Source organism: Anolis sagrei, chromosome 4, assembly GCF_037176765.1.
Source record: "Anolis sagrei isolate rAnoSag1 chromosome 4, rAnoSag1.mat, whole genome shotgun sequence".
In the NCBI taxonomy this organism is placed as follows: Eukaryota; Metazoa; Chordata; class Lepidosauria; order Squamata; family Dactyloidae; genus Anolis; species Anolis sagrei.
The window spans coordinates 3,345,492-3,358,683 of NC_090024.1; the positions used below are offsets into that span (position 1 = coordinate 3,345,492).

Genomic DNA, 13,192 nt, shown 5'->3' on the forward strand with positions numbered 1-13,192 from the left:
GTTTTCTGCTTCCCTGGAGACTAGGACGCAAGGGAACAATGGCTTCAAGCTACAAGAGAGGAGATTCCATCTGAACATGAGGAAGAACTTCCTGACTGTGAGAGCCGTTCAGCAGTGGAACTCTCTGCTCCAGAGTGTGGTGGAGGCTCCTTCTTTGGAAGCTTTTAAACAGAGGCTGGATGGCCATCTGTCAGGGGTGATTTGAATGCAACATTCCTGCTTATTGGCAGAATGGGGTTGGACTGGATGGCCCATGAGGTCTCTTCCAACTCTTTGATTCTATGATTATATGATTCTATTTTTCTTTTGTTGCCTATAAGGCACCAATCCCTTAGGCTGTTACGAATTGTGAGAGTTGGAGTCCAAAACACCTGGAGGAGGGCCCAAGTTTGCCCATGCCCAGACTTAGGGGAAGCTCTGAGATCTCCTATTGACCCCTCTGATTATCAACTCTGCTTCCCTTTGGCAGGATGTTGCAGCTCTGGATGGGTCTGCTGGCCACCTTGGCCATCCTAATTGGGCATGGAGAAGCCAGCGCTTGCAAACCAGCATTGGATGGCATTGGTAAGAACATCAGGAAGGGAGACGGGCAGCAAGGAAAATGGTCTTGACCTGATAGGCGAAACAAGGAACTTGTAGAGCCACTGGGTACAGGTAGTGGTGCAAAGCTAACAGGGGACAGAGAAATGCCAGAGCTGAGTTGCTGTAGGCTTTTTCGGCCTATATGGCCATGTTCTAGAGGCATTCTCTCCTGACGTTTCGCTTGCATCTATGGCAAGCATTCTCAGAGGATGCGTGCCATAGTTGCAGGCAAAACATCAGGAGAGAATGCCTCAAGAACATAGTCATATAGGCCAAAAAAACCCTACAACAACCTAGTATTTATTTATCATGTCAGGAGCAGACAGTTGCATTGCATTTCTTAACAAACAAACAAACAAACAAACAAACAAATTAAAACACAAAGTTTGCAAGCTTGGTAGATGATTAGATGTCCTTTGACCAGTATCTGGCCCCTTGGAGTGCCTCTGGTGTTGCCGCAAGGAGGTCCTCCCTTGTGCATGTGGCAGGGCTCAGGGTGCATTGCAGCAGGTGGTCAGTGGTTTGCTTTTCTCCACACTCGCATATCGAGGATTCCACTTTGTGGCCCCATTTCTTGAGGTTGGCTCTGCATCTCGTGGTGCCAGGGCGCAATCTGTTCAGCACCTTCCAAGTTGCCCAGTCCTCTGTGTGCCCAGGGGGGAGTCTCTCATCTGGTATCACCCAGGGATTGAGGTTCTGGGTTTGAGCCTGCCACTTTTGGACTCTCGCTTGCTGGGGTGTTCCAGCGAGTGTCTCTGTAGATCTTAGGAAACTATTTCTTGATTTGAGTCATTGACGTGCTGGCTGATACCCAAACAGGGGATGAGCTGGAGATGTCTCTGCCTTGGTCCTTTCACTATTTGCTGCTATTTCCCGGCGGATGTCAGGTGGTGCAATACCAGCTAAGCAGTGTAATTTCTCCAGTGGTGTCGGGTGCAGACACCCCGTGATAATGCGGCATGTCTCATTAAGAGCCACATCCACTGTTTTAGCGTGGTGAGATGTGTTCCACTCTGGGCATGCGTACTCAGCAGCGGAGTAGCATAGCGCAAGGGCAGATGTCTTCACTGTGTCTGGTTGTGATCCCCAGGTTGTGCCAGTCAGCTTTTGTATGATATTGTTTCTAGCGCCCACTTTTTGCTTGATGTTCAGGCAGTGCTTCTTGTAGATCAGAGCACAGTCCAGAGTGACTCCCAGGGATTTGGGTGCGCTGCAATGGTCCAGTGGGATTCCTTCCCAGGTCATCCTCAGAGCTCAGGGTGCTTGTCTGTTCTTGGAGGTGTCTACGGGCAACGCCGGCTCTTCGGCTTAGAAATGGAGATGAGCAACACACCCCAGAGTCGGACCTTTACCTTTACCTAGAAATGGCTTGGAAAGCTATCTAACATGACCAGTGATTTCACCTTGCCTTGCCCTTTCGTCCTTGTGTCTCTCCAGTTTTCAATTTGGCCCAAGGTCGCCCAGCCGCACAGTCCTCTGACTACGCAGCAGATTTAGGGGCAGGGAAAGCTGTGGATGGGAACTGCCAAGGGGACCTGATCAAGTACCGCTCCTGCAGCCACACAAAGAATGACATGAATCCCTGGTGGTATGTGGACCTGGGGGTGGAGTGCTCGATCACTTCCTTGGTGGTGAAGAACCGGGGGGATTGCTGCAGCTCGAGAATCGACGGCCTCGAGCTCCGAGTGGGAAACTCTTTGGTTGGAAATGGCATAACCAACCCTCTGTAAGTGCCCATTTCTCCACTTCACCCATTGTGTTGTATGCAGGCAGAAGCTAAGAACAAGTCTCTCTCTCTCTCTGAATATATATCTCTATCTCTCTATCTCTCTATCTCTCTATCTCTCTATCTCTCTATCTCTCTATCTATCTATCTATCTATCTATCTATCTATCTATCTATCAGCTTGGGGACCCGGCGATGCTCAAGTTACTTGAGAAAGGCATTGTTTGTTTTAGGAAGTTTGGTAATCTCTCTGGATGCTTGCCATAGATGCAGGCGAAACATCAGGAGAGAATGCCTCTAGAACATGGCCATATAGCCCGAAAAAACCTACATCTGGTATGGGAGGTGAATCGCGTGAAGGTACTGCATATCCCATTGTCCATGGTCCATCCTCCCTCAAACAGCACCATATAGTGGGCCATGGGGTATCGTGTGTCATGGGGAGTCTGTGTGCCAAGTTTGGTCCAGGTCCGTCATTCGTAGGGGTCGCAGTGGGGTATGGGAGGTGAATCACGTGAAGGTACTGCATATCCCATTGTCCATGGTCCATTTTCCCCCAAACTGCATCATATAGTGGGCGATGGGGGTATAGTGGGTCATGGGGAGTCTGTGTCCCAAGTTTGGTCCAGGTCCGTCATTTCTAGGGGTCGCAGTGGGCTGTGGGAGGTGAATCGCATGAAGGTACTGCATATCCCATTGTCCATGGTTCATCCTCCCCCAAACTGCATCATATAGTGGGCGATGGGGGTATAGTGGGTCATGGGGAGTCTGTGTCCCAAGTTTGGTCCAGGTCCGTCATTTCTAGGGGTCGCAGTGGGCTGTGGGAGGTGAATCGCGTGAAGGTACTGCATATCCCATTTTCCATGGTCCATTCTCCCCCAAACTGCACCATATAGTGGGTCATGGGAGTATCATGCATCATGGGGAGTCTGTGTGCCAAGTTTGGTCCTGGTCTGTCATTCGTAGGGGTCGCAGTGGGGTATGGGAGGTGAATCGCGTGAAGGTACTGCATATCCCATTGTCCATGGTCCATTCTCCCCCAAACTGCACCATATAGTGGGTCATGGGAGTATCATGCGTCATGGGGAGTCTGTGTGCCAAGTTTGGTCCTGGTCCGTCATTCGTAGGGGTCGCAGTGGGGTATGGGAGGTGAATAGCGTGAAGGTACTGCATATCCCATTATCCATGGTCCATTCTCCCCCAAACTGCACCATATAGTGGGCCATGGGGGTATAGTGGGTCATGGGGAGTCCGTGTGCCAAGTTTGGTCCAGGTCTGTCATTTGTAGGGGTCGCAGTGGGGTATGGACGGTGAATTGCATGAAGGTGATGGGAGACTGTCTGTGTAAGTGGACACGTTCAGCACCTTGGACAGCATACACCTCACAACCCAATGTATGTCCTTCACTCAAAAAAATTGATTTTGTCTTTTGGTAGTTGTAGTTGCTGGGATTTATAGTTCACCTACAATCAAATAGCGTGATAGAATTGAACCAAATGGGCCATACCAACAGAAAACACCAGAACGGTTTGGTGGGCATTGGCCTTGAGTTTGGGAGTTGTAGTTCACCTACATCCAGAGAGCACTATGGACTCAAACAATGATGGATCTGGACCAAACTTGGCACAAATATCCCATATGGCCAAATGTGAACACAGATGGAGTTTGGGGGGAAATAGACCTTGACGTTTGGGAGTTGTAGTTACTGGGATTTATAGTTCACCTACAATCAAAGAGCATTCTGAACTCCCCCAACGATGGAATTGAACCAAACTTGGCACACAGAACTCTCATGAACAACAGAAAATACTAGAAGGGTTTGGTAGGCATTGACCTTGAGTTTGGGAGTTGTAGTTCACCTACATCCAGAGAGCACTGTGGACTCAAAACAATGATGGCACAAACTTGGCACAAGAACTCAATAGGCCCAAATATGAACACAGATGGAGTTTGGGGGGAAATAGACCTTGACGTTTGGGAGTTGTCGTTACTGGGATTTATAGTTCACTTGCAATCAAAGAGCATTCTGAACCTCACAAACAACAGAATCAGGGCAAAATTCCCACACAGAACCCCCATGACCAACAGAAAATACTAGAAGGGTTTGGTAGGCATTGACCTTGAGTTTGGGAGTTGTAGTTCACCTACATCCAGAGAGCACTTTGGACTCAAACAATGATGGATCTGGACCAAACTTGGCACAAATATTCCATATGCCCAGTGTGAACATAGATGGAGTTTGGGGGGAAATAGACCTTGACATTTGGGAGTTGTAGTTACTGGGATTTATAGTTCACTTGAACTCAAAGAGCATTCTGAACCCCACGAAGCAAACTTCCCACACAGAACCCCCATGACCAACAGAAAATACTTAAGGCCATTGAGTCCAACTCCCTTCACCAGGGCAAGAAAACATAATCAAAGCCCTCCTGACAAAGAGCCATCCAGCCAGAGATATAGATAGATCTATATGATTCACACACTGAGAGATATAGTATCCTAGATTTGAAAGGGACCCCTAAAGAAGGACAATGATATCTTGCATATCCCAGAGTAGGCAAAAAAATCTCCACATCAACACCGACAAAGAAACAACAAGAAATACTATAATATATATAAGAAACCAACATTTTCTCATTACTTTATTTTCCAGATCACTAGACTGGGCCACAGCAACGTGTGGCAGGGGACGGCTAGTATATCTATCTAAATAAAAATGTAATGTTCGTTTGTGGGATTAACAGAACTCAAAAACCACTGGACGAACTGACACCAAATTTGGACACAAGACACCTAACAACTCAATGTATGTCCTTCACTAAAAAAGTCGTTTTGCCATTTGGGAGTTGTAGTTGCTGGGATTTATAGTTATATATATTGACCTACAATCAAAGAACATTCTGAACCCCACCAACCATGGAATTGAACCAAACTTGACACACAGTTCCCCCAATACCAACAGAAAATACTGGAAGGGTTTGGTGGGCAGTTTCCTTTCGTTTTGGACACTGTGGACTCAAACAATGATGGATCTGGACCAAACTCTACAAAAATACTCAATATGCTCAAATGTAAACACTGGTGGAGTTTGGGGAAAATGGAATCTTGACATTTGGGAGTTGTAGTTGCTGGGATTACAGAGATCAGAGGGAATAAATAGTCCTTTTAAACAATCTTTAAGATATGCTTCATGCCTTAGAAATGATCAGGCTTCAGAGAGTTGGCAGCCGTTTCCTTCCTGGCTGTTTCCAGTCAGCGCTCTCTTCACTCTCCAAGATGAAAGTGGCAGTTAAAACTGTTTCTCTCGACAGCAAGCTAGAGACAGTAGCTAATCAGAATTCTGGCTCCTGGCATACTCAGCCAATCAGCTGCCGACGCATGTCTTTCCAGTCAACCCATTACATCATGGTGTCTTTTTACAAATTCCCACAATTGTGACCTCCCCCCTCTAAGGCTTAGGCTCGGAGATTCTGTGAGTCACACCAAAGCCTTTGAGGGCTGCATCTGCCCCATGAGAGGCGTCTGTCCAGAACTGTATTGAGCAGGTGAAGGGATGCCTTCATCCCACTTCAACACCATCCCGCCCTCCAACTCCCTTCCTGGGGCTGACCCACTTTCCTCTCTTGCAGATGCGGGGTCGTCAAAGACACCAGCCGTGGGTCCCAAACCACCATCCAGTGCAAAGGGCTCCCTGGGCGTTACGTGAGTGCCCACATCCCTGGCCGAAAGGAATACTTGACGTTGTGCGAAGTGGAGGTCTATGGGGTGAAAGTGGAGGATGTGTGCCGCTGCGCGAAGGGGTACACGTATCCCCCCAAGCCTTGCAGTTCCGGCTCTTAAGCAGACACGGGATGGCCATCTGTTGGGGTGATTTGAATGAGATTTTCCTGCTTCTTGGCAGGGCATTGGACTGGATGGACCACAAGGTGTCTTCCAATTCAATGATTCTGTGGAGGGGATTCAACACGGGATTGAGACCTCGCCAATAAAGGCCCTTCTTGAGCAAGAGATGTTTGCCTCTCTGGTTTGTTTGTGGGAGCAAGGAGAGATTTTGTAGTAAGGGCCAGATCCGGCAGTCTTTGGCAAGGGTTGGATGCTGGTGAATTCATCGTAGAAGGAAAGGGGTTCATTCAAAACGATCTTGACAGATTAGAGAGATGGGCCAAAACTAACAAAATGAAGTTCAACAGTGACAAATGCAAGATACTCCACTTTGGCAGGAAAAACGAAATGCAAAGATACAGAATGGGGGACAATGCCTGGCTCGAGAGCAGTACATGTGAAAAAGATCTTGGAGTCCTCGTGGACAGCAAGTTAAACATGAGCCAACAATGTGATGTGGCGGCAAAAAAAGCCAATGGGATCTAGGGAAGTCATGCTCCCCATGCTGTATTCTGCTTTGGTTAGACCACATCTGGAATATTGTGTCCAATTCTGGGCACCACAATCCCAGAGAGATATTGACAAGCTGGAATGTGTCCAGAGGAGGGCGACTAAAATGATCAAGGGTCTGGAGAACAAGCCCTATGAGGAGCGGCTTAAAGAGCTGGGCATGTTTAGCATGAAGAAGAGAAGGCTGAGAGGAGACATGATGATAGCCATGTATAAATATATGAGAGGAAGCCACAGGGAGGAGGGAGCAAGCTTGTTTTCTGCTTCCCTGGAGACTAGGACGCGAAACAATGGCTTCAAACTACAAGAGAGGAGATTCCATCTGAACATGAGGAAGAACTTCCTGACTGAGAGAGCCATTCAGCAGTGGAACTCTCTGCCTCAGAGTGTGGTGGAGGCTCCTTCTTTGGAAGCTTTTAAACAGGGGCTGGATGGCTATCTGTCAGAGGTGATTTAAATGCAATATTCCTGCTTCTTGCCAGAATGGGGTTGGACTGGATGGCCCAGGAGGTCTCTTCCAACTCTTTGATTCTATGATTCTATGATTCTAATTCAAGAGAGATATTGACAAGCTGGAATGTGTCCAGAGGAGGGCGACTAAAATGATCAAGGGTCTGGAGATCAAGCCCTATGAGGAGCTGCTTAAAGAGCAGGGCATGTTTAGCATGAAGAAGAGAAGGCTGAGAGGAGACATGATGAGAGCCATGTATAAATATGTGAGAGGAAGCCACAGGGAGGAGGGAGCAAGATTGTTTTCTGCTTCCCTAGAGACTAGGACGCGAAACAATGGCTTCAAACTACAAGAGAGGAGATTCCATCTGAACATGAGGAAGAACTTCCTGACTGTGAGAGCCGTTCAGCAGTGGAACTCTCTGCCCCGGAGTGTGGTGGAGGCTCCTTCTTTGGAAGCTTTTAAACAGAGGCTGGATGGCCATCTGTCAGGGGTGCTTTGAATGCAATATTCCTGCTTCTTGGCAGAATGGGGTTGGACTGGTTGGCCCAGGAGGTCTCTTCCAACTCTAGGATTCTATGATTCTATAACTTCCTGACTGTGAGAGCCATTCAGCAGTGGAACTCTCTGCCTCGGAGTGTGGTGGAGGCTCCTTCTTTGGAAGCTTTTAAACAGGGGTTGGATGGCCATCTGTCAGGGGTGATTTGAATGCAATATTCCTGCTTCTTGGCAGAATGGGGTTGGACTGGATGATGGCCCAGGAGGTCTTTTCCAACTCTTTGATTCTATGATTCTAGAGCTATGGTTTAAAAGGCACATCGATAGGAAATAGGAAAAGGAGAAATCACTAAGGAGCAATGCAAATGAATAGCCAACATGCATAGGGAAAAAGTTCGAAAAGCCACAGAACAGAACGAGCCCAGGTTTGCCAGAAAGGTTAAAAACAATGAAAGAGCCCTTTTAATAATTTCCATTGGGGAAAAAAGCAAATGGCAAGGCCACTGCACCCAGGGGAAAGGGAACATGCAGACAGGGGACAGAGAAAAGTGTCACAATGCCAGGGCTCTGCCGTTATTCTGGCAGAGGTGAACCAAACAAATTTAATTAAAACAGCACTTACTTTCTGGCTGTTTTAATAGTCCAAAACATAAAACATAAAGATAGCATTCATCCACACAATATAAAACAAAACTGGCAGCAAACGCTGTTGCAGGTTCAAGATAACACCGTAGTCAAAAGGTCCAGCCCAGTGGTCAAACACCAAGAGTTCAATGAGCAAAGTCCAGGGATCAAGAGTCTATGTTGTTCATTCATTCAGTCGTCTCCGACTCTTCGTGACCTCATGGACCAGCCCAGGCCAGAGCTCCCTGTCGGCTGTCACCACCCCCAGCTCCTTCAAGGTCAGTCCAGTCACTTCAAGGATGCCATCCATCCATCTTGCCCTTGGCCGGCCCCTCTTCCTTTTACCTTCCACTTTCCCCAGCATCATTCCCTTCTCTAGGCTTTCCTGTCTCCTCATGATGTGGCCAAAGGACTTCAACTTTGTCTCTGTCTCCTTCCCTCCAATGAGCAACCGGGCTTTCTTTCCTGGAGGATGGACTGGTTGGATCTTCTCGCAGTCCAAGGCACTCTCAGCACTTTCCTCCAGCACCACAGCTCAAAAGCGCCTCTCTTCCTTGGCTCAGCCTTCCCTCAGGTCCAGCTCTCACATCCGTAGGTGACTACAGGGAAGACCATGGCTTGGACTAGGCAATGGATCTTGGTTACCAGTCTGATGTCTCTGCTCTTCACTATTTGATCGAGACTGGACATTGCTCTCCTCCCAAGAAGGAAGCGTCTTCTGATTTCCTGGCCACAGTCTGCGTCTGCAGTCATTTTTGCGCCTAGAAATACAAAGTCTGTCACGGCCTCCACATTTTCTCCCTCTATTTCCCAGTTGTCAATCATTCTTGTTGCCATCATCTTGGTTTTTTTGACGTTTAGCTGCAACCCGGCTTTTGTGCTTTCTTCTTTCACCTTGATTAGAAGGCTCCTCGGCTCCTCCTCGCTTTCGGCCATCAGAGTGGTGTCATCTGCATATCTGAGGTTGTGAATGTTTCTTCCAGCAATTTTTACCCCAGCTTTGCATTCCTCAAGCCCCGCACATCCTCGCATGATGTGTTCTGCATACACGTTAAAAAGGTTGGGTGAGAGGATGCAGCCTTGCCATACGCCTTTCCCAATCTTCAACCAGTCTATACCGTAGTCAAAATCCAGTCCAAAGATCCAAGGTTCCATCACTCCAAAGGTTCAGGAGACAGGTCAGGATACTGAAAATCCACAAACCTGGGGGAAAACCAGCAGCATCTACCACCAAAATAAGACAAATACTTTTCTCCTGAAGATCAGTCCCCAAGGCTAGCTCATTATATAGAGAAACATGCAGTTGCAACCCATCTCTTGCATGCCTCCACCCTTAATTGCTTTTACTTACAGATTATTCAACCCTTTAGAACTAAGACTTACATTAACCCTTCCATCACCAACTGCTAGGCCTACCACCACCAACCACCACCAACTGCAGAACATGATACATGACAACAAGACAGAACTACTCAACACCTTCTTTGCCTCTGTCTTCTCTAAAAAAGTCATCTGTGCTCAATTTGGGAAGTACAGAGCAGAGAACAAAGTTGGGGAAATGTAGCACAACGTAGGTTAAGGGGCAGGGCAGGGATATCTGGCTAATCTAAATGAATCTAATCTAAACGAATTCAAGTCCAAGTGTGAGACATCCAAGGGTATTAATAGAACAGGGAGAAGTGATTTCAGAGGGAATAGCATGTTGAGGTGGGATAGATCATGATTTACAATTTTCCAAACATGTCCTCTCTGGACTGCTGTGCAATGAACTGAATGTCTCAAAGGCAAGCTGCAAAAATGATTAACATAAATCAATCAATCAGACCATCCTTGGCCGTTTTAATTAGCCAAGACGGGCAAGGGAACAGAGCCGACGTAGTAGCTCTCACTGCCCCAAGGGCCACCTCCACGTCCTCAGGACAAACAAGCCGGAAGGAATCCCACAAAACCGGACAAGCAGATGCCTCAGTCACCTCTCTTGGAACTGCGATCAAACTGTAGTCCAAATCAAGACGTATCTGAGCAACTTTGTCTGCAAAGTGCTGTGCAAATTCGCAGCACCGAGTTATTGAGTCATCGAAGGTTTCCTCCACCTCAAAGGGGTGAAGAAGTTCCCCAACGACCCAAAACAATTACGAAGATCTATTAGATGCAGACGCTATACAGGCAGTCGTGAAGGTCTCTCTGGCTACCCGTATAGCCGTGGAATAGGCCCTAAGTGAGGCCGTAGCCAGTGCTTGGTCAGATACATCCTGAGATTTCCTCCAATTTCACTCTAGCCTCCTTCTCGTGCGCTTCATCACAGCCAACTCCCCAGTGAACCAAGGAGACGGTGTGTCTCTACGCAACGAGAGGGGGCGCTCGGGAGCGATCAAGTCTATCACCTTGGCCATCTCACTGTTATAGCAATCGACCAGAGTGTCGACATGATCGCCAGGCTCCATGGCAGGAAGAGCCCCAAGATTCCTCAGGAATCCTTCCAGATCCATCAGTCTCCTGGGGCGGATCATCTTAGTTGATCCTCCACCCTTGTGAAGGTTAGTGGTCGCAGCAAGTCTAAAGCTGATCAGATGATGGTCAGACCATGACAATGGAAGGATCTTTTGCTCTTCCACTCTGATCATTCCGCTGTCCGCCACAAAAACCAGGTTGAGTGTGTGTCCAGCCTGGTAGGTGGGTCCAGATATAACTTGTGATAGCCCCATGGTCATCATGGTGACCATGAAGTCCTGAGCTGCACCTGTTAAGGAGGTCTCAGCATGGATGTTGAAGTCTCCCAGCACAATCAAGCGCTGGGAGACCAGAGCCGAATTGGAGACCATATCTGCTAACTCAGGCAGGGAAACAACTGAGTCGCGGGGTGGACAGTACACCAGCAGAATCCCCAAGCTGTCACGATTTCCCACCCTCAGGTGAACACACTCAAACCTGGGAGATTGCGGAACAGAGCATCTGATCACAGCGATGGACTACCGAAAGACTACTGTGACCGCACCTCCCCATCCCCCGGACCTGACCTGCTGGTGCACCCCAAAACCAGGTGGGCACAACTGGGAGAGATTTACCCCCACCCCCACAAGCTCGTCCAACCATAGAAATGGAAGGCTCCGAGGAAACCCAGAAGCCAGAATCATAGAATCATAGAATCAAAGAGTTGGAAGAGACCTCATGGGCCATCCAGTCCAACCCCATTCTGCCAAGAAGCAGGAATATTGCATTCAAATCACCCCTGACAAATGGCCATCCAGCCTCTGCTTAAAAGCTTCCAAAGAAGGAGCCTCCACCACACTCCGGGGCAGAGAGTTCCACTGCTGAACGGCTCTCACAGTCAGGAAGTTCTTCCTAATGTTCAGATGGAATCTCCTCTCTTGTAGTTTGAAGCCATTGTTCCATTGCGTCCTAGTCTCCAAGGAAGCAGAAAACAAGCTTGCTCCCTCCTCCTCCCTGTGGCTTCCTCTCACATATTTATACATGGCTATCATATCTCCTCTCAGCCTTCTCTTCTTCAGGCTAAACATGCCCAGTTCCCTAAGCCGCTCCTCATAGGGCTTGTTCTCCAGACCCTTGATCATTTTAGTCGCCCTCCTCTGGACACATTCCAGCTTGTCAATATCTCTCTTGAATTGTGGTGCCCAGAATTGGACACAATATTCCAGATGTGGTCTAACCAAAGCAGAATAGAGCATGGGGAGCATGACTTCCTTAGATCTAGACATGTCTCAGTGATGCAAGCCAGGTCCGCCCTCTCATCCAGGATCAAGTCCTGAATGGCAGCGGTCTTACCATTGACGGACCTGGCATTTAAAAGCAGGACCTTAAGTCCGGGGGAACTGCCATGGAGTCTACCACATCCTACCTTCTCCAGAGTCGCAAGAACTCTGTTGCACTTCTCCCTGGTGTGTTTGTGACCAGCAAATCTCTGTCCCTTCTCTTTTTCCTTCCTCCTGGGGATGCTACAAATGGGAGAATGCAAGAATGGGGAGGGGTCCCCAAAGGCCATCTAGCCCAGCCCCACTCTGCCATATGGGGAGACCCAATCCAAGTTCTCTCAAAAGATGGCCTGCCTGGTGGAAACGACTCTGAAGCTCACCTTGAGACAGAAATGTTGGTGGCCCTTCTTGGAGAACTGGCAACCAGGACTGGTTCTTTTTAACCGCAACCTGGGATAATTGAATTAAATGCAAAATAAATAAGAACGCCTTCCTTGCTTACTAATGACTTAAAAAGGTAAAGGTTGTCTCCTGACATGAAGTCCAGTCATGCCTGATTCTGGGGGTTGGTGCTCATCTCCATTTCTAAACCAAAGAGCCAGAATTGTCCATAGACACCTCCAAGGTCATGTGGCCGGCATGACTACATGGAGTGCCGTTACCTTCCTGCTGGAGCGGTACCTATTGATCAACTCACATTTGCATGTTTTCGAACTGCTAGGTTGGCAGAAGCTAGAGCTGACAGCGGAAGCTCACGCCGATCCCCAGAATCGAACCTGTGACCTTTCGGTCAACAAGCTCAGCAGCTCAGCGCTTTAACCCACTGCCCTACCGGGGACTCCACTAATGACTTAACCAACTATCTAAAATTGGGGATCACAACCAGACACAACCTGGGGATCACAACCAGACACAGTGAAGACATCTGCCCTTGTGCTATGCTACTCTGCTGCTGAGTATGCATGCCCAGTGTGGAACACATCTCACCACACTCAAACAATAGATATGGCTCTTAATGAGACATGTTACATTATCACGGGGTGTCTGCGCCCTACACCACTGGAGAAATTACACTGCTTAGCCGGTATCGCCCCACGTGACATCCGCCGGGAAGTAGCAGCCAATAGTGAAAGGACCAAGGCAGAGACATCTCCAGCTCATCCCTTGTTTGGGTATCAGCCAGCACGTCAATGACTTAAATCAAGAAATA

At 48.2% G+C, this 13,192-nt stretch overlaps 1 protein-coding gene across 1 annotated transcript in view; it reads left to right on the forward strand.

The window, feature by feature from the left end:
* Positions 1-475: 475 nt before the first annotated feature.
* The window catches only part of LOC137096900 (uncharacterized), a 29,504-nt gene continuing 16,787 nt past the window's right edge, over positions 476-13,192 (forward strand). Inside the window, exons 1-2 of the mRNA XM_067467216.1 lie at positions 476-564; positions 2,020-2,308. Of these exons, the coding sequence (XP_067323317.1) occupies positions 486-564; positions 2,020-2,308 (368 nt within the window). The 5' untranslated portion in view covers positions 476-485. The remainder of the gene's footprint in view (positions 565-2,019; positions 2,309-13,192) is intronic.